The following is a 20,220-nucleotide window of genomic DNA, read 5'->3' as shown; positions in this document are numbered from 1 at the left end:
GTGATATTCAATGGTCAACTTGCAGCATCAAGCGATTTATGTGTGATAAATAGCATTATAGAAATAAATAGATGAGTTATAATAAATATGGACATTTATTGCTTAAATTTTAAAATATTCTGTTTTCATTTACCGTTGGTTCACATCACAAATATGTTTCATAATTTAAATAATGTGAGTAAAAGAATGTATTGTCACACAAATAGATTATTACGGATAGCAATTATAGTTTAGAAAATTACGATGTTTTTTAAATACGTATATTAATTTTTTCAACTTGAAATATATATGTATATATATATATATATTACTTTATTGTATGCTTATATATAAGCATACAAATATACACAACATGTGCAAAATAAATATTAATAAATGTATCTCTCAACGACATGTAAGCACAATAAAGTAGACACGAAATATGATGAAATTCTGTAAAGTAAAATACAAGTTCTATTTTATTTACTTTATTAAAATGAATATTTGTTTAAAAATATTTGCTATAAAAATTAATAAGGTTAGGGAGCGAACGCTATAAATGCGCGCTAAAGAAACAGATTAATTACCCGCAACACCGCGCACAAGGTTGGCGCTGCAAACCAACTATTAAATGTCATAATATAGAAGGAGTTTTCATTTCGACCAATAATCCGCAAGTAATCGGAGTAAGATGGACAACTACTTATTTTGGCCAATGTAATTATTTATATTTTATGAGTATTTCTTTCACAATAGCATATATATGTTAATACATTTTTTCTATTATTAATATTATTATTATTATCAGTAGTATAATTAGCAGTCTAATAAAAATTCGTATTAATATTTTACACAAATTAGTTAAGTAGAGTAATTCGAATATAGAACAAATTTCACTGGATGAACCTATTTAATACAAAGTTTGTAAATATGTATTATTATAAATATTGAGGTTTCTCTTAATATAATTAAGTATGAATAATTAAACTAATTGTATAGAGGTTGACAAAACATAGAAATGAGTAGTAACAAATTATTTCACGTTATATTTTTATGCTATATCAAAGAATTGTAGGTTGTAGCATTAACGTTCTTATAAAAGATGATATGTTTAATGTAAGCTAATTCTGTGTAATTTAACAGAACAATTGTATTCTCTAATAGAAAACATTTATTACATAATTTTTATATAAAAATAGTTCCTCGTGAACAGTTCAATGGTGTTGGTAATCCGATAAAATGGCAAGTAATTTTATGCATATTATATATACAATCGCAAGGAAAAAACAAATATTTTTACATATTATCCAAAGTTCGACGCTCTGGCTGGTTGGGTCAGGTTGAAATTTAGAGTGGGGGTAGCATAGGCACTATATTGGGCGTACATGAGTGCGTCTACGAGAGATGCCGTCGCTTCGTGTTTCGAGTTTTTGCACGACAGCCGTGAACCTGACAACAGCGCACTCGCGCTCAAGTCGAACAATCTCCAAGATAGATTTAAAACCTTTCATCGATTATCAAAAATTCAAAATATTGCGAATTCTATTTGTCTTGATGGCTCTCGTCTAACCTCTTCTACAGTAGGTTATGGTGGAACATGATGAAAGGTGGCATCACTGGGGATGTGTTGGAAGTACGGACGGAGCCGTACTCATTGATATGACGCCATTTTACTAACCTTTTCGGCGCGGATCGCGACGAACCACTTAAGGTGCTCCACTTCTTACCGTTTCAAGAGCGTCTGATTGTTCCGTTTATCTTTTACAAACCGCGTACGATTATACGTAATTTCAAGCAATTCGTTCGAGCCGGAGTTTACCGGAAGGTACGCAACCCTCGTTACACTGGAATCATCCTTGTGTTCAACAAAAGCTTATAGCAATACTCTCTTGCTAAAACTCGTTACCGTGGTGTTCGGGCCTGATGTGCACTTTTGTTCGTCTTATTTTGACATTAGTTTCATCATAGTAATCTGTTTTGGTGGGAACTCTGGGGCTCAGTCATTGTGGAGTGATGGTCACAGCGAAGGGCTTCTTGCATGTCATACCATGTGCTCAGTTTTGTAATACCCTTATCAGAGGTATTATATTAAATGCTTGTTATCTAATAGAGTATACACTAAAGTTCTATCTTCTATAAGTTAATATTGATGTAATGTGCAATGTTAGGTCTAATCTTCGAGCTACCTCTACTGGTGAAACGAAGTATTTATTTCTTGAAAATTATGGTGTATTAGTTCGAGTCTTATATAAAAGTGATTTGAAACTTGTATTTGTTTTCATTACGTTGATACATTTGTGAATACACATTGAGTGTAACAGGTGGCTTTGTATATGTATCATTTATAATCAGTTTCATATTCCTATTAATTTAATTTAGTTTCAATTAACGTGTATAAATTTTTAAATATGTAAATCATTGCTTTATTAATTCTATAATTTTGTTGAATATAATTATAACAATAAACATTAATCGTATTTGGTAATGATTAATGTTAAGCTTGAATAGTTATATAAACATTTGTTTTATATTATTTAATATTGACTATAATGAAGATTAACTTAATATACATTTGATTAGTAATCTAATATATGTATATATATGTATATATGTATACATATATTAATAATTATATTATATGTTACAGGAAATACCGCTGTAACGAAGCAGTGCTATTATGGAAGATGAAGATGGTGAAAGTAAAGTTGTGGATATGTGGAATATTTTGGGAGAACAACAATTTAAGGATACATCTCTTGGAAATTCATTGAAGTCTTCAATCGATAGCACATATAGCGAAGTAATAGAAGGAGAGAAGAAACAATTATTACGATATAATTCAATTGCATTAAAAGAATCGCCAGGCAAGAATAATAGTACAGGATCAAAAATTGTGTTTAAAGGTTTTAAGAAGCGTATCCTGGCACAAGCTCAAGAAACTCAAACAAATACATCAAAAAGTGTAGTGCAAGAAACACAGACATCGCACTCTAATGTATCGTCAAAGAGTAGTAAAGAAAAAAAGGCAGAAATCAAGCGAGGCAAAATAACAGAATATGCGCAATATTTAGGTCTTCAACCTTCATCAAAGAATAAGTGTTTAAAGTGTCATTCATCATCAAATTTGTGTTCTGTACTAAAACAAAATTTGTGCACTTGTAATTCCACGATGACACCAATGCCCAGCACATCAGAATCATCTACAGCGTCACATTCTCCAAACTTTAAAATTACAAGGAAGGTATATCTGTGCGCAGCGTGTGGCACATATTTTGAAAATTGGAATTTATTTTTACACATGAGAGACATACATAAACGTCATATATGTCTATTTTGTCTTGGAATGTTTGGCCAGGCAGAGAGACTGTCATATCATTTAACTAAAAATCATAGTGTTCCAGAAATGGCGTTTACGTCAGTCGAAGATTTTTATGGTGCTTTTAAAGGATCTTGTTATTTAGTTTGTTGCACATGTGAAAAAGTTTTCTCAGAAACAGATAATTTTTATAATCACTTTTGTTCACCAGCAACGAAACAAGATGTTACTGCATCTATATGTACTTTGTGCAGACAAACGGGTTCACATGCAAGTACATGCAGTTTAGCTGTTGATACAAGTAAAGAAGTAAATTCTGCAGTATCACCTCCTACACAAACAGGTGTAATATCAACGCATATACTTGATAGGCCTGTGAATACTGGAAATAAGTTAGTTTCAAGGAAATCAATAAAAAATAATAGGTCTAAACACATAGAGGATGGTGTCATTGTTCATCAAAAAGGACATACACATGTAAGGAAGACAAACAATAAAACTGGGTCGCAATTAAATGAAAGTCCACCTTTTAGTGATATAAATAGCGGTGAAAATTCTCAAAACGAAGTTCACAATGTAATTAAGGATACAGTTTCCGAGACAATAATGGAAGTCTCAAAATGCGTTGAAGATTCTTATGAAGAAAAAGAAGAAACAACTGAAAAGGAAGTTTCTGAAAACGATTTTGAAATGAGTTCACCAATCAGCCATAATAAGCCATATGATAGTGTAATAGAAACTATTATGGAAGTTTCTCGTTGTACAGATAACGTGCAAAATTCAAGACTCTTACTTGAGAAAGAAGATGCGAGTTCAAATGATGGATCTGATAAGGTAGAATCGGATTCTGATGAAGTAGTCAAACACGATACAGAGATTGCGAATACAGTGGAAAGTAATAGTAGAACAAATGAACAGAAAATTGATATAGAACAGCAAGAAATAGAAAAAAATGTAACCGAAGATGAAACAGTGGAGGCTGCATTGGACAGAAGATCTGAATCTAGTTCACATACTCCTGAAAGTCCTGCTCATAGTCCCATTAATCGTTCATTGTTTAGTCCTCAACACGAATTACATACATCAGAGTTACAAACTAAAGAAGAAAGTTGTAAAAGTGAAACTACAGAAAATGTTGATATACCTAATGAATCTCAATCTTCAGTTTCCTTCAATGCTGTTCCTTCTTCCGATAGGAGTTTAGTTATAAAAATATGTACCAATAGAAATTCTCAATTTTCTGTTGCATCTAATAACGATGATACAGAAAATCATGATACTAGTAAGGAATCGGAGGAAAATAATAATGCTGAAAGCCCATTAATGGAAGATAAAACATCTAACGCATTAGATACAGAAAGGGACAATAATAACAGTGATCAGGTGAATGATGGTGACAGTGATTCTGATAGTTTCAAATTAGCTGTAGTGGACTCTAATCCTGATGAGATTGAGGAAGCCGAAGAAGAAACTGATGAAGTAAATATGTTAGAAACTAAAAGTAATTCGAATACGGATATAGAAGAAAATGGAAGGCAAACAAACGAAATTATAGATGAAACAGCTGAGGTAGACACAAATGAGAAGCACAAGGTAGATGAGGAAATTAACAATGAAAATCATAACGAGATAAATAATGTACAATCTCAAGCACAGCCAAGTGACGGAATTGTTCTGGCTGGAGAGGATGTTCCTTCTATCGATCTTAACGTCGATGGAATATTGGACACTATAGAGATAGAGGATTTATTGAAACATTGCATAGAAGCAGCTAGTCCCATTTGCGTATACTGCAATCATGCACGCCATATAGCAGTGAATGGTAAACAATTAGGATTACACATGCTCGCAGAACATAAATTCCAACCTCAGCATCCTGCTATTATAATCCAAGCAGAACAGTTTATCAATAGAGTAAAAAAGTCCCTCGATGAATTAGACTTCCATTTCTTTAATCTAGATTCTTATAATAGCACTACTGGTACCTATAATGTTCCAAATGTACGAACATACGAATGTTTTCATTGTAGATTTCATTCTGCCGTACACAAGGAACTTTACTTGCATAATCGGAAAATGCATCAAAAGACAATCTTAATTTGTATAATGTGTAAATCTACTTTCTATAGTTATAGTGAATTACTTTGTCACTTATGTCCTGGCACATATTCTCCAAATATCAATGTCAAGTACAGGTGTTGCCTTTGCCCAATGGGAAGTCTACCATCTGCATTCAGGCTCATGGTGCATCTACGAAAAAGGCATCATGCGTGTGATGTCTGTTTAGAATCTACCGGGAATCAGCAACGTCTTTCAAATCACGTTTGGAAACATAAGCTGCACCATTTATGTTATAGATGTGGTATCGCATACAGAAATAAGCCTGATATTACGAAACATTTATTTTGGAAACACGGGACAGAAAGTGTGTTGTGTAAGAAATGTTTACAGAAGAAATGGCCACATATTTATCATTTTTGTATACCACCCACTGCTTTCGTTTGCGAGGAATGCGGATCCAGTTTTTCCAGAGCTGTTGCTCTAAAAGTGCACAAAAGGTTACATTCTGGAGATCAACCATACTCGTGCAGTGAATGTTCTGAACGCTTTATCTCTCGAAAACTATTGACTAAGCATGAAAATGCTCATAAAGAACCGCCACCTACTAGCACAAACTTGACAGATTCGATGAATCAGCAATTGGCAATTGACGACGAAAAAAATGAAAAGGAGAACATCGTTTCAATTGACAGTATTGCCACCGCAACTGATTCTACGAAGGAGCCTAAAGAGCCTGTGAAGAAAGTCGTCGATGTATACGATCTACCGCCCCTGAACCTTTCTTCTGAAAGCGACACAGACTCCGAGGAAGAGAAGACAGAGGCGAAAGAATCTAAAGAGACTGAGAAAACTGAGAAAACCGAGGAAACTGAAAAAACTGAAACAGTCGAAGAAACTGCAGCGTCTCCTGTGAATCCGAAATCTGCCTCACCTGTGCCACCTTCGGACAGCATAGTGGAGGTCGAACAAAACGATGAAGAGAAGGAACAAGGTGCGCAAATCATGGATGGCATTTGGGATAACTTCAAAACGTACACGGCCAGTTTGCAGATGAAGGAATCGGGCAGCGATTTCACGATAAAAGAACAGGAACCGGAGACCGATGTGGAATACTTGAAGAGTATAATACTAGCCGACCACGATTACTGTGTAATATGGTCTGACAAAGAGAAAGATGGAGAATCGAAGCCTAAAGCGGAAGAAAAGGAAGAGGTAAACTTAAGTGGTGATCAAGACTACGCGGGCAAAGCGCAGCAGAGCCCATCGGGTAGCAACGGAATACAAAGTGTTGGTGAAAGCGATCCGAACCGGAAGAAGGTGAAAAGTCCAAAGAAAAAGAAGCAGAGCGGTAGCACGTCATCGAGCGACTCATCTAGCGATAGTGACTCGAGTAGTTGTTCTTGTGGAACGAACTGTAGCTGTAGTAGTTCCTCGTCGGGTAGTTCTTCCAGTTCCAGCAGTAGTTCCGACTCGGACAGTTCCACTTCGGATGGTTCTCCGAAGAAACAGTCGAGTCGCAAGGAACGGAAGAAGGAAAAGGAAGCTGCACAGGATGCAGAGTCCGCAGCCGTCGACGTGGACAACAAGGGAGCACTCGCGGAGATGGAGAACGGAGAAGCAGCGATTTCAGCCGACCCGGTCTGTCAGCCGCAGCTTTTGCTGAGGGAGTCCGACTTGGAAACCGACGAGACAGAGACAGACGAGGATTTCTACGACGAGCATCCGCAGCAACTCGCGAACAAGTTGCTCGCCGAGAAACGGAACCAGCTTCTGCTCTTAGCGGCGGTCGCGCCGGCATCCACGGAATCTGCCATGCCGCTGAACAACGGTTTAACAGACGCGGAGACCGCGATCCCCTCGCCGAACCCAATTCCCGGGACCACGGAGGACCAGCAGCAGTTGCAGCAGCAGAAGAGGAAAGTAAAGACGAAGAAGCGGAAAAAGGGCGAGAGGGCGAAGCAGCGGAACACTGCAGTGCCGGCCATGGAGTCCATCAAATTAAACATTCCTAAAGCGTTTTACCAAAAGAATCCGGGCTTCTCGGCCTCGTCACCGGGCATGATGCAGCAAGGCATGGCCGCGGCGACGGTGCCGGGCATGTCCGCGAATGATATGCACTCGATGAATGCGGTCATGGAGCCCCAAACGATAGGGAGGACTGGACAAGCTATCAGCGGCAGTGGTTCCGAGACGGAGAACAAGCGTTCGTCGAAGCGGAAACGGGTGCCGAAACGGTTTTACGGGGATTCCAGTGACGAGGAGGTGGAGAAGCAGCCGACGATGAAGTGGAGGAAGATGGAGACACCGGCGTTCGCGGCGGTGCCGAGCAGCATGAAGCCGTTGCCGGCGAGACTGTCCTACGGCGGCAAGACGGTAGCGTACAGGCCGATCGAGAGCCAGCAGGAAAGCCTGAGGATCGCCACGGCTTCGGCGACCGAGTCTGAGGAGCCGGCCGATAGCAGCAGCGATTCCAGCGACACGGAGGTCGAGGCTAGCCAGCAAATACAGGCGCGCCTGCCGGAGAGCAACGCGCCGATAACCGAGCGGCCGGTGAATCTCTACTGTTACTGTCAGTGCCCGTACGACGAGGTCTCGGAGATGATCGCCTGTGACGGCGAAGACTGTCGCATCGAATGGTTTCACTTCGAGTGTGTCGGCATCATGGTACCACCGAAGGGCAAGTGGTACTGCCCGGACTGTAGAAAGAAACACGGTATTGTGCAGAACAGCGAGGACTACTTCGACTGATAGCAGCGGATGGTGTCCGCGTGTTGAAATTGCTTTCTAGGCGTACCCCTGACGACGACCGGTCAATTTTCTCTCCCCAGCCTTGCCAGGCCCTTGGACGACCCGTCCGGTCTATGTTTGGTTGCTCAGAGCATTCTTCCGGTGGGAAAGCGTTTGATAGTTTTGAAAATTCGTGTGGCGCTGTGAATTAACTTGAATCACGCACGTTCGCGTGGAAGTAAAATCGGTGTTCTTGAGAGTCTAGGCTCGCTAACATTTGTATATAATACAGCATTGACAGTATTACGGAAAGAGTCGAATGTGGATGAACTGAAAAAAGAATATAAAAATCGTCTTAGGTTTGGATACATTTGTTGTGAGGTTGTATTTTAGAGAAAGTATAATCTAGTCTTTAGAATAGATTTGGAAATTTCGGTTCAACCTTGCGATTGCGGAACGAACATTGATTTCAGAATGTTTGAGAGTGTCGCGAGTACTATTAAGTAAATGCTAATCGAAAGTTTTCACAGTTGTTACTCTTTTCTATGCTTTTTATATTCTTTTTTCGTATGCGTGGATAAAGATCGAGGAAGATAGACGATAACAGCTTTAGCCTTTCAGAGTTGAATATAATGTTTCTAAATTTTTCCAAATTTTCAGACTTTTGCAAGATAAGGAAATGAAACGAACATCTGGCGACGCGTTCGAGCGTCGAGAAAATATAATTACTCAAATATACGTCGAACGCGTAATAAAAATAAGTCGTTTTGAATACTGTTTAAAGTTCAGATCTTTTAAACATATTGAACACCCGACGAAATATATTGTCATAATAAACGTTTTCATGAACTAAACGAATTTTGCTTTAACATTAATAAGCATGAGAGACTTGTAATTCTATTCTGACTTTATGCATGCATAATCTTAAAAGAAAATTCGTTATTTCGAGGCTCTTAAGAAATACTTCTTTTCCTAAAGAATCGTTAAAGACTTTAAAGACACGCGTCGCTTCAACGTTTTCATACGATTCCCGTGCTTCGAGTAACACTCTATTTAATTGATATTCTCGAGCGCAAACCAGTCAGGGCGAGGCCGGTCGAAACGAGAGGAAATTGAGACGTCGCCATTGGACTCTCAAGAAACGTTCTCCTTCTTTTATCTTCGTAAAACAAACGAATCGTACACTGTTCCACGTTGATATTTTTCTTAAGCTGATATAACGGTATAACAAAGAAATGTTTGTATATAACTTGTACATACGCCATTAGTGTTAAAAGAGAGAAAGAGAGAGAGAGAGAGAGCGTGCGCGAAAGAGTGAGCGAGTGAGCAAGAGAGAGGGAGAGAAAGAGAGAGAGAGAACGAAAGAGCGAGAGAAAAAGAGAGAGAGAATAACAAACACTGACACATACACGTATCCACAATACACAAGTACACAGTGAAGTAAGGTTTTTTGTGTACATTTGTTTGTACTTCTTTTAAAAACGACGTGAAAGAGAGAAAGAGAGAGCGAGAAAGCGAAAGAGCGAAAGAGCGAAAGAGCGCGAGAGAGAGAGAGAGAGAGAGAGAGAGAGAGAGAGAGAGAGAGAGAGAGAGAGAAACAAAAAATGAAAACGAAAAAACGTACGCGCCGTTGTATAAATCGATTAGTCTAGCCGAAATAATTAGGCGGTGGTAGCGTTCTCTAGAAGAAAGGAAACCCTAGGCTATGGTAATAGAAAACGAAAACACTTCGCAAAATCTAGCGTTGCGAGGGGAGGGCTGTTCTTTCTTTTCTTTTCTTTTTCCTTCTATTTTTCGTTTTAATTCGAATTCGAATTCGCGATGTCGCGGCTGAAACGACGACGACTATCGGCGGCACTGCTGGCGGTGTCTGTGCCCCGTTGGATGATCGCATTACCTCGAGTGATTCATGAAATAGTACTTTTTAAAATTGTTCCGTTTTAATGTACCACGCGAGGCGGCTACGACTTCTTTTTACGAGCTTTAACCCCCCTTGCGAACGAAGATTTGCTGAAATTCCAAATATTCGAAGACTCCGTCGCGAGAAACTGTATTGTTAAACTTTCGACTTAGTACTGTTCCAGTGAAAAAGCGGAAATTATGTACTAATCTTTTGTTATCTCTTCGCACGCCGAACATTTTTCGACGGAACTTACCTTCAGTATCTTGATAGCTCAATTATACAGAATCTTTCGAAAACCTAAAATTTCCTTTTGACACTAAAACGTTGTAAATATTTATGGATTTGTATACTTCACTTTCTTTCGTTGATTTCCTTTATTCGGATAAGTAGGAAAAGAATTTTATTATTTGAAATTAATCGTACGTGCGAAGGGTTATTTAAATAACGAGATTATTTGTTTTCAATTTCCTATTTTGGGTAGGAAACCCTGACGCAGTGAGATTCGTTCTCAAAGGGGTAAAGCGATTGAAATTTTAAGCGTACCACGGAATTATCGTTCCCTCGAACCGCCCGGGACGGCGACAAATTTTACAATCGCGCACGTTACGGTTACGATTCCTCCCCTGAAACTTTCTATTCCCGTTTGACTTCCTTTTTAGTATTATGTCGCGAAAGGCGATACCCTATCGCTGTAGTTCATTTGTCCGTGCTTTTTCTTCTTCTTGTTCTTGTTGTTGTTCTTCTTCTTCTTCTTCTTCTTCGACTTGTTCTCCTTTTTTAGTGTAACCGACGAGTTGACGAACGGATCTTTTATTATTTTCTAGTCTAGGCACATTACTAGCTCTCGGCAAACGGCTCTGAATTCATCGATACCGGTTTATCCCAGGCCTATTGGCGCTCGGCGCGTAGTTCGTTGAAATTCAATGAAACCATGATGGCATCCATTGCGGACGAAATTTCGACGTAACCGGCATACGATTCTTCCCGATCGATGTACAATCTCTGGCGTGCGGTAAACGGCGAAGCGAACACGTACATTCTGAGGCAAACGTTTTACCGTTTCTTCTTCTGTTTTTCTTTCTTCGTTCGATTTTCCAATTGTATTTCGACATTCGTAATTCGTTCGACTTCGTAATTTATTCGACTATTTCGTAGTTTGTGATCGGCCGAGACGGATGAAACGAAATGAAAAAACACGCATCGTTGTTTGACGCGATGGAATAAACAAAATAGAGAAAATAAAATGCGAACACTGTTATATCCTTTTGTATCCGGAACAAAATCTGGTGATTCGACTGATTCGTGCGGCACGGGCCTGATTAAATTTGATTGCGCGTCGTCTGTTCGTCGCTGGAGTATTCCATGTTCTTGTTGTTGTCTTTCCTTTTTCTCTCCATTTCCTCTTTTTCTTCTTTTTTTTTTTATTATGACGCACGAGGCAGAAAAGACGGCTAAATACGTTAGTGTTCGTACGTGTTTAATAGAATTTGCAGTACATGGTAATGATAATAAATATTGGTAATAATAGTGGTAATTGTAATTGACGTTAACATGCCAGCAATGCAAAGTAACGACACACGATTAATTACTCATCGTCAGCCCTCGTTTCCTCCGGCAATTCAATACCCATGATGTCCGTGATAAAATCTTTGTAAGATATCCTCTGTATCATAAAATAATAATACATTACTTTCGGCGAGCCTAAGTGTCTCCCTTTCATTTTTGTTTTTTCTTTTATTACACGTTGCTCGTGGGATATTTTAATTGTTCGTTCGATGTGTATCGTTATCGGACTGCGAACACATTGCAGAGGCTCGATGGAATTCGAATTGAATTTTCTGTTAGGATGTCCGTTTCATTGTATTGTTTCAAATGCGTACGATTCGCAGCCCGATAACTATTCTTTTCAAGTAACTGACCATTTTTTATTGTCTTTTAAATTATTATGTTTTTAACGAATTGTTGGTTGTCGACGAGATTTTTCCGTTGAAATGTTACGTGGGAATAAGAACGAAGAGAACATCAGATCTTGGTTAAATATATGAACGTAATTTACTGAACAGTTAAGAACTTTTTTATTTGATATTGTTTTCTTTCTTTTTAAGTATTCCTGTTTGTAGAAATTTTGTAAATTACCGACTTCGCGTGTTCACGTTATTTTCATTGGAATGAGTTACGATCCTATCGGTTTATTTCAATAAAACAATGTACAATTATTTTAACGAGTGATATTATTCTTAAGGAAATTTTTATTTTTCTGTTTTCTTTTTGAAAGGTTGTACGAATGTGCTAAACGATTTTTAAATTTAAACGAACTATACATAAAATAGGAAATAGGAAAAGGTTTAAGAAATGAAAAGTAACATTTATGTTACAAGTAATAAGTTTTCATAGTATCTTTTCTTTTAAGTTTCACGTAGAATAAAGAAATTTCTATATATGTTTATAAATTACTAAATAATGGTGCTCTTATGTATTTTTAATTTAGTGTTGGAATATGTATTTATACGAAGTGTCGAGTTAATTAATTCTGTATACCTCTGGTAAAAATGTTAATTTCTGCGATGCAGATCGTTTCTCTTTATTCTGACCATGCATATCATTTGCATCGTTAACACAGCCGATTAGCAGTTTCAGGTACGTATACGCCTCTTGTTGAATTAATGGTTCCCCTGAAAATAAATGTTACATAATTACAATTATTATTTGCGTTGAATTCATTGCGAAAATCGAATGTCTTCCAATGGAAATGAAAATTAACCGAAGTCCTTGCTCCTCGGTTGTGGCTCCTCGACAGGACCTTTTCCAAACAGAACATTTTGAAACTGATTGCGCGTCAATACCGGATTTTCTGTTTGTAGAAACGGAATTCTGCTGGGATTCACGAAGTCCTGGAAAGCTTCCTTCAGCTGGCGTAAAGAAATACCAAAAGCTGGTCGATGGTTTATATAAAATTTAACAAACTCTTCGAATGTTATTTCTTCGATCATTTCCCCAGTCTCTGCGTAGTTTCTATAAGAGATCTCATTCATAAGAATTTCTATCTGAAATTTTAAAGACCAATGATATTCGATTAAAATAATCGAAATATTATCTATGTATTATAATTACAAGAAACTGACAATATAGTTTAAACTGAGGTTATAAAAATCAAATAACCAATCAATTGCAGTAGACACAGTTTTGTAATATTTGCTGAGAGAAAATATTTAATTTTGTTTCATTAAATGTTCCAATAACGTTTAAAATAATCATTTAATCTTTCCGAATAATAAACGAAATTTGTTGACTTTACTATTTGTAATTTTGCTTGTAAATAGATTTTACTAAAAATAACGTTCTATTTTTATTAGTACTTATAATATATTCTTAACGAGTAAGAAATTAAAAAAAGAATTTTGTAATTGAAAAAATCGTTACGTCTTCGTTAGTGGGATAAAATCCGATGGCACGCATGAGATTTGGTATTTGCTTGGTGGCCATTTTTTCAGACACTATTCTGGTCTGCACTGTGTTTTCGCCTTGTTGCAAAATTTGAGCGTAGTAGAAGAAATCTTTGATTTCACGAATGAACCAACCTTTTCTTCCTCCATCGAGGAGACAATAATATGGGGACAGGCCCTGGCCTCCTAAATGTTCTAATACGTCAACAGATCTAAAATCAGTCAGCAAGAAACTAAAGTAGATAATTAGCACTCTAACCGTACCGGCGCATTATATACACTTATTTCAACTGTAACCGGTCGAATAACTAGTTATAAAATTTAAGATAAATAAGATAAACAATCAATTTTTTTAGTGGAAACGAATACAAAAGGAAAAATAAAAATTTAAAAGCTGATTAATCTGACAATATAAGAATTGATATAAAGTTAAATGGACGAAAGAAAATGCAAAATTTTTAATTAAATTTATAAATCGGTCACGGTATGTTTAATGCTAACACGGAAAAGAAAACAGTATTGACGAAAGAATGGATATTCAAATTTCATTGTGTAAACGATCAAAATTGAATAATGCTACAACCAGTAATCATATAAATGATTACATTTCTATTGAGCGCTACTTTCAAATGAGAACTATGAGAAATTAAATGTTTCATTTTTGAAATCGAATACTTACAGGATAAACTGAACTTTCAATTTCTATTTATTGTGAAAATAGAGTAAATGATTAAAAAACAAATGTTAGATAATATACAGATTTAAATGTGTAATGCTCGAGTATTACCTGCATTCGATTTTCCACATCAAGACACAGGGATCTTTATAACCAGATGTAAACAAGATGTTACCATTGCAATTAACGCAAATTTTAGTAATCTGTTAAAAAAAGGATTTATAAAAATTGTGAATAATTGAAGTGCGTGTTCAGCAATTGATTTTCAATACTTTTCGAGGGTGTCCTATCATTCCTAAGGTCTTGTAAGGATTGCCATCGAAAGGAAGTATTTGAAGGCCGAATTCCTTCTCAGTTGCAAATACTACGTATCTATTTCTTTTAAATACTTTACTGTGTAATACCTGCAAAGTACTTAACAGCTTTATTCACCTGTACTATTAATTTTTGTGTATATTTATATACCTCGAAATGTTGGACTGGTGCACCGAAAATTGGGCCCAGAAATGTTCCTCGAATCATTTTAGTAACATCGTTCAGCAATCGGTATTTATACTTGCAAAATAATTATAATATGAAAGTAATTCAATTAATCACGTGCAAAATGTAATTTAGAGGTACATATACACAATAAACAAACATATGGAACAATTTTTCTTATATTTCCTTTTTATGAAGAAATTGTACTGCATTTCATTGCAATAAAAACACAATATAACGCAACAAAAATTTGAATTGCGGAAAGTGTTTTAATCTTTTTTGCAGCAGTGCAGAATAATACTTATCGTAGAATTGTTTGTTTGAATACGTTTGAAATTGTTACCTCTGAGTTAGAGATCATGAGAAATCTTTCGATACCAAATTCAGGGTACCAGGCCAGACAAAGAGGAATCGCAGAACACTCGATCTGATGGACTTCGCTTATCATAAGACCAGGTTCAGGATAGGGACCACTGTACAATAGAATTCAATGTTTGAATTTAAATGAAAATTTTAATTTAAAAGATAGCGAAAGAAACAATTTTTCTTTGATTTTTGTAATTATTGATGGAAGCTAACATTTTTACTGCCTTTCTTCCACTATTTTGAAAGCTGGGTAGACTCGTTTCATTTAAATTGTTAATATAATACAAATTATTGACATTTTAAGTAAGATTACGGTTATAATACAATTTTGAAGACTTTGAAGATACCTATTTTTAAGATCGTATTCAACCAATTTCTTATCTTCCCCTAAGGAGAATAATCGAGGTGTAATACTGATAGAGGTAGCTGAACCAAACAATATGTCTGTTATCGTTGCCAAGTGTGTACGATACTTTCCAAGGAAATCCCATGGATGATTCAAGAATAGGTCATGATTTTTTTTAAATACCGCTACTACCAAATTATTATCCTGAAAATATTAGACTTACATTATTTTATGTGATTAAAACTTCATTAATGAAATGAGTAGTAATTCTAAGAATATTCTTGTAATGTTAAATAATACAATAAATATTATTAAATTAAATATTAAATATTACGATATATTGATAATATAATGATTGCGAAACAGTATCGAGGAATTTTAATAATTTAACTCATTAATTAAGACAATTAAGATTGTATTAATATTTACCGAATACGCCATGTATTCCGCACACTCTGTGAATGTTAATTTAATTATAGACTCCGTGGAATGTTTGTACGGAATATTGTGAAGGCGTTCCAAAGTTATAGGATGCAATATCCAAAGTATTCCATTATCAAGACCACAGATAAGTTGATCCCCTATGCGTAATTGAAATTTGAATAATAAATTATATAATATTTTACAGATACTGGGAGAAATCCAGCAATTTCATATTTTAAAGTAATAATCATGCGAATAAAATAAAATTACATGAATCTAGACCTTCAAATCAGTTTTTAATTTCAATGTATTCAGATTAATTGGCCAAGGCAATGAAATCTTTATTTATAGTTATATTCTCATGTAGCGACAATGATCGCTGGATCCTCTTTTATATTATAATTAATCCATCAAACATTATATATACTACAACCAATCGATTAAAAATTATTTTTATTATAATAAATAGATTAGTAAAATTATAGAATGGAAAACTTGGGAGACTGAAATAACGTTTCGTTTTATTTTTAATTTATTTAAACTATTCATGGGAGGAACAGAATTTTATTTAATTTCAATTTCTTCGAAATTGCTTATAAGAATGGGTATTTGCGTATAGTTTTAAAGATTGCTAATTAATGAGATGTTTACCTAACGGTGAATATTTTAGCACGGAAATACCCGACAATCTAGTGCTGCCTTGCGGGCTTGTGACATACGTTATACTACCAGTTTTTACTTGTTTCTCGAGGATCATATTGATATCTGGTACCGGAGGGACTTTTCTACATAAAATAAGTTTCCGTTTGCTGTACTCGTACAAGCACAAGAAACCCTGCGCGTTTCCCGTGACTATATAATCGCTTTAAATGAGAAATCTAATGTTACCAATATACTTATGAATAGATAATTCTGATATCAATTTATAATAAATATTTCTTCAATTAAATTTTAATTATTTTCAATAAATACGAATCAAAGTAGTACATGTTTCCATAGAAAACGTAAGTATTAATACGTATGGTATTGATTATAATATTATATTGGAATGTGCGAAACACGTGTATCTGTTGTTTAGAAAAAATGTTAAGTACCTTCGGGGATGTGCATCTAAACTGGTAATAGGTAAACCTGCGTCACGCGAGAAAAATTGGCACTTGAGCGTCGGTATGTCTATCAACGCGATTACTCCGGTAGCAGAACCTTCATAAGATATCATAATTTACTAGATATTAAATAATATTATTTTATTAAATATTAATAGTACAATCGTGCGTAAATATTATTTACTAATTTCTATCTGTTTTTTTTTACTATTAACTGAATATTAATAATAAAGTCACATTTAAATACTATCTACTAATACATTTGCAAAGAAGTGGTTGCATTTAATATTTAGCACATTATTATCTAAATTAAAGAAATAATTTTGATGTTCTTACTGACAAAAAAGGAGTCGACATAAAATGGCGCGTTTTCAAAGGTAGCATCCCGTGCGACATGAGGAGGTTGAATAAACGGTTCTTGTTTATTGTCATGATCTCTGTACATGTATTCTAAGTTTATAGTCATCGTAGATGATGCATCGTCTTCATATGATATTGGCTCAATTTCCATCACTTTCATATATTCAATCTTTTCCTGGCATAATTTACTCTGCATTTGTTGTAGTTCTTCTTTTTCTTCTTCTTCTTCTTCGAACTCAAAATCATCAGTATCATTGAACTCTACAACAGGCAACACATTTTTTGTTGTATATGATTCTATGTAAAGTACATTTTTACTCTGTTTAATTTTAAAAACTATGAATATCCTTTTTAGAAGATCGTGAATCACTTTTCTTGAATTTTCAACCAATTTTTGTGGATAATTGTTAACAGATAATAAACTTCTTACCAGATACTTTGGTAGTAGCTTCAGGACCCAATAGGACGGATGGAAGTTTAAAACTAATCGATCGTATAAAATTTAGGCCACAATTGTGTATCCAATAGAGCAGTCTTAGTTCAAGGTCATAAAAGTTAATTCGACCTTCCATAGTTCCCACTACTATCATTCTAAAATCAAATATTGAGATATAATAGTTAGGTTAATTGGTAATTACCTTCTTCTAGAAATTTTGTATATACAAACATATAATAATGAAACATTACGCATTATGATGCAGTATAACATTAATGCAACATTTTTGCAATCGCATGGACTTAATGTGTTTCATTTTTTCCTTCTTTTTACCACGTTCCTTTTCAGGAATTGCACACCAAACCAGAACGTATCCTGCATATAGTAACATATAACAAATAAGATTCTGCAAATGAATGTGAATAGTATAATGTTTTATCAAATTTATCTAAAATATAACTGATTCTTTCTAATATAGAGTAATACGACAGTAAATTATTGACTTGAAATGTGTATAATTTTTTTTTTAAATTATACAAGAACATACATTTAACGTAGAATATTTTCATTTTTTCTTATTATGCGAGTTTCCAATAATTCTACTGATTAAATATTCTTATAAGATCAATCTTCTTATAAAATATATTATAAATATTATTTAATATTGAACTTTTCTATTTTCCAGAGAAAACGGAGAATTGGAAATACCGTTTGATGTCGCAGTTAACGTGCGTTGCACATTCGGCACGTGACAAGAACAATTCAAGATCCCGTAACGTCGTACGTTTCCAGCAATCTTTGGGCAATAATATCTCAACTTGGACCCATCCTATGAAATAAATTACACAAATTATTTAAATGTTTTGAATTAAATACCAAATGTTGAAATTTCCCTACATTTTGTCTTTTCAATATACGTTTACTATAGCAAATTAATAACATTTATATTCCGACATTTGATATTTTCAAAATAATCATTTTTGTTATTCATACAAACCCAAGAAAGAAATACGATATTGTTATCGCCAGTCAAAACAAATTCCTCGATTATGTCTTCATTGAAACATATTTCCTTTATTCTGTCCCCAAAGATTTTAGTCAGCTCCACAGACGCTATAAATCATTTTTTCAGAATCATCTGATGCATATCATTGTTAAATGTTGCAATTCATTCAATAAATTAACCGTCTGGCTCGTCTTTCCCGTAAGTCCACATCCAAAATTGCACCTTTTGATATTTTTCATTGCCAACAGTCACTATGTACTTCGCATTCGGACTAATTCTTGCGGCTGTAAGATCATTTGCTCCGTGCGGATTGAAGAGTGTGCAAATCGGTAAACTATGAAGAAAGTATATTAAAAAATAAGAACCAAGAATATTTATACATTATGTGTATTGTAAAAAATATAATTGTATATCATTAAATTGCTAAATAAAATTAGTCTTATATGGCAAAAAAAAATATTCTACATGCATAAAAAAAATTCTTTCTTTTCCATTTGGTATTACAAGGCGATAGGGATTAAATGTTTTTAAAATATTTTTAAGATAGTTTAGTTAATTCGATACATTTACACTAATTATATTTATTACTCTTGCTATAACTTTCTTTATATTAGTTTCATTTTATTACCCTCGCTCGGTGTCCCAAACGACGACCACAGGATCACTTTCGAAATCTGCCGTTAACAACCATTTTCCGTCGTTCGAAATCGAAAGAGTTGCCACCGCGTGTTGCTGTTAAGTTAGATAATTGTTAATTAAATAGAAAACGATTACAGCAAAAGTAAACAAGCGATTACGCACGTGGCCTTGAAGCGTGATCGCCGTTTTCGATTCGTAGTTGTAAAGTATTACAGCATGGGAGCAAGCGTAAGCGATCATAGTCCGGTTGATCGTAGACAAATTGATTAGAGGCACTTCTGGGTTCATTCCAAACGACCATAATAATTTCTGATTGCATTTGAACAGAGGAAATTAATTAAACTTGCCAAAACTAAAAGTACATGAAAAAAGTTTCAATCTTAAAATATTGATCTTTCGGTACATTATTATTTATTAAGCACATCTCACCATTTTCTATAAATTAAAAGTATATTATAAGAAATAACTTCCGACAACATTTCGATGGAAAAATAAAAATCTTACAATTATAATAATTTTATATACTTTCCTAATCATTTGAATGCAAACATTGCCACAAAAATTATTTTCAATATAAATATACTTTTCAGTATTAATAATTTCACCAAATAATATCCATAAACCGTAAAGAAACAACATAATAATAAGAGATATATTAGAATAATATTTTTTCTTTTCATTATATATCTAACCCATCGAAAAGTTACTTTAAAAAATTATTGAATCGCTAACAAAAGGGCATAGCTCTAGCTTTTTAGGATTCTTCTCCGCAGACTTCTCATCCTCGGAAGACGATGTCGAAGTAGAATTCGAAGTCATTTCTATCAGGAAACGTCTTGAAAGAAACGGGATCTGTACTATTTGAAGTGAAACAAACGTCGTTATTCAACATTTTCCTCGAGCAATTCGTTCTGATACGCCCAATAAAAGGAACCTGCTTTATTTTCGAACGA

At 35.0% G+C, this 20,220-nt stretch overlaps 2 protein-coding genes across 6 annotated transcripts; one reads left to right on the top strand and one right to left on the bottom strand.

Annotated features, from left to right (window-relative positions):
* Positions 1-586: 586 nt before the first annotated feature.
* Positions 587-12,555, top strand: MESR4 (misexpression suppressor of ras 4). Of its 5 annotated transcripts, none has more exons than XM_031979219.2 (2): positions 587-696; positions 2,627-12,555. In XM_031979219.2, exon 2 carries the CDS (start codon positions 2,657-2,659, stop codon positions 8,102-8,104), a length of 5,448 nt encoding a protein of 1,815 aa, XP_031835079.1. In that variant the 5' UTR covers positions 587-696; positions 2,627-2,656; the 3' UTR covers positions 8,105-12,555. The 5 variants fall into 5 exon arrangements, with proteins under 5 accessions (XP_031835079.1, XP_031835082.1, XP_031835080.1 ...); XM_031979222.2 differs by lacking the exon at positions 587-696 and adding an exon at positions 1,104-1,221; XM_031979220.2 differs by lacking the exon at positions 587-696 and adding an exon at positions 1,348-1,690.
* LOC116428064 (cilia- and flagella-associated protein 251) lies at positions 11,572-20,086 on the bottom strand. The gene is made up of 21 exons (XM_076365687.1): positions 20,000-20,086; positions 19,430-19,576; positions 19,257-19,360; positions 18,808-18,962; positions 18,620-18,735; positions 18,331-18,451; positions 17,874-17,997; positions 17,617-17,777; positions 17,163-17,447; positions 16,752-16,923; positions 16,372-16,583; positions 15,727-15,878; positions 15,299-15,501; positions 14,929-15,058; positions 14,571-14,660; positions 14,378-14,509; positions 14,217-14,308; positions 13,407-13,641; positions 12,748-13,030; positions 12,510-12,658; positions 11,572-11,649 (listed from the first exon to the last, which is right to left on the bottom strand). Exons 1-21 carry the CDS (start codon positions 20,084-20,086, stop codon positions 11,572-11,574), a joined length of 3,228 nt encoding a protein of 1,075 aa, XP_076221802.1.
* Between the last annotated feature and the right edge of the window lie 134 nt (positions 20,087-20,220).

This window comes from Nomia melanderi, chromosome 3, assembly GCF_051020985.1.
Source record: "Nomia melanderi isolate GNS246 chromosome 3, iyNomMela1, whole genome shotgun sequence".
NCBI lineage: Eukaryota > Metazoa > Arthropoda > Insecta > Hymenoptera > Halictidae > Nomia > Nomia melanderi.
The sequence above is the reverse complement of the archived record's forward strand: the minus strand, read 5'-3'. Positions and strand labels throughout refer to the sequence as shown.

Coding starts and splice junctions, on each gene's coding strand:
- LOC116428064 (XM_076365687.1), bottom strand. CDS start 20,086: ATGACTTCGAATTCTACTTCGACATCGTCTTCCGAGGATGAGAAGTCT. Junction 15,059..15,298: donor GAATACGATCTTAAAAATAG/GTATCTTCAAAG, acceptor TCTATTGTACAG/TGGTCCCTATCCTGAACCTG. Junction 14,309..14,377: donor TGATAGGACACCCTCGAAAA/GTATTGAAAATC, acceptor TTTTTTTAACAG/ATTACTAAAATTTGCGTTAA.
- MESR4 (XM_031979219.2), top strand. CDS start 2,657: ATGGAAGATGAAGATGGTGAAAGTAAAGTTGTGGATATGTGGAATATT.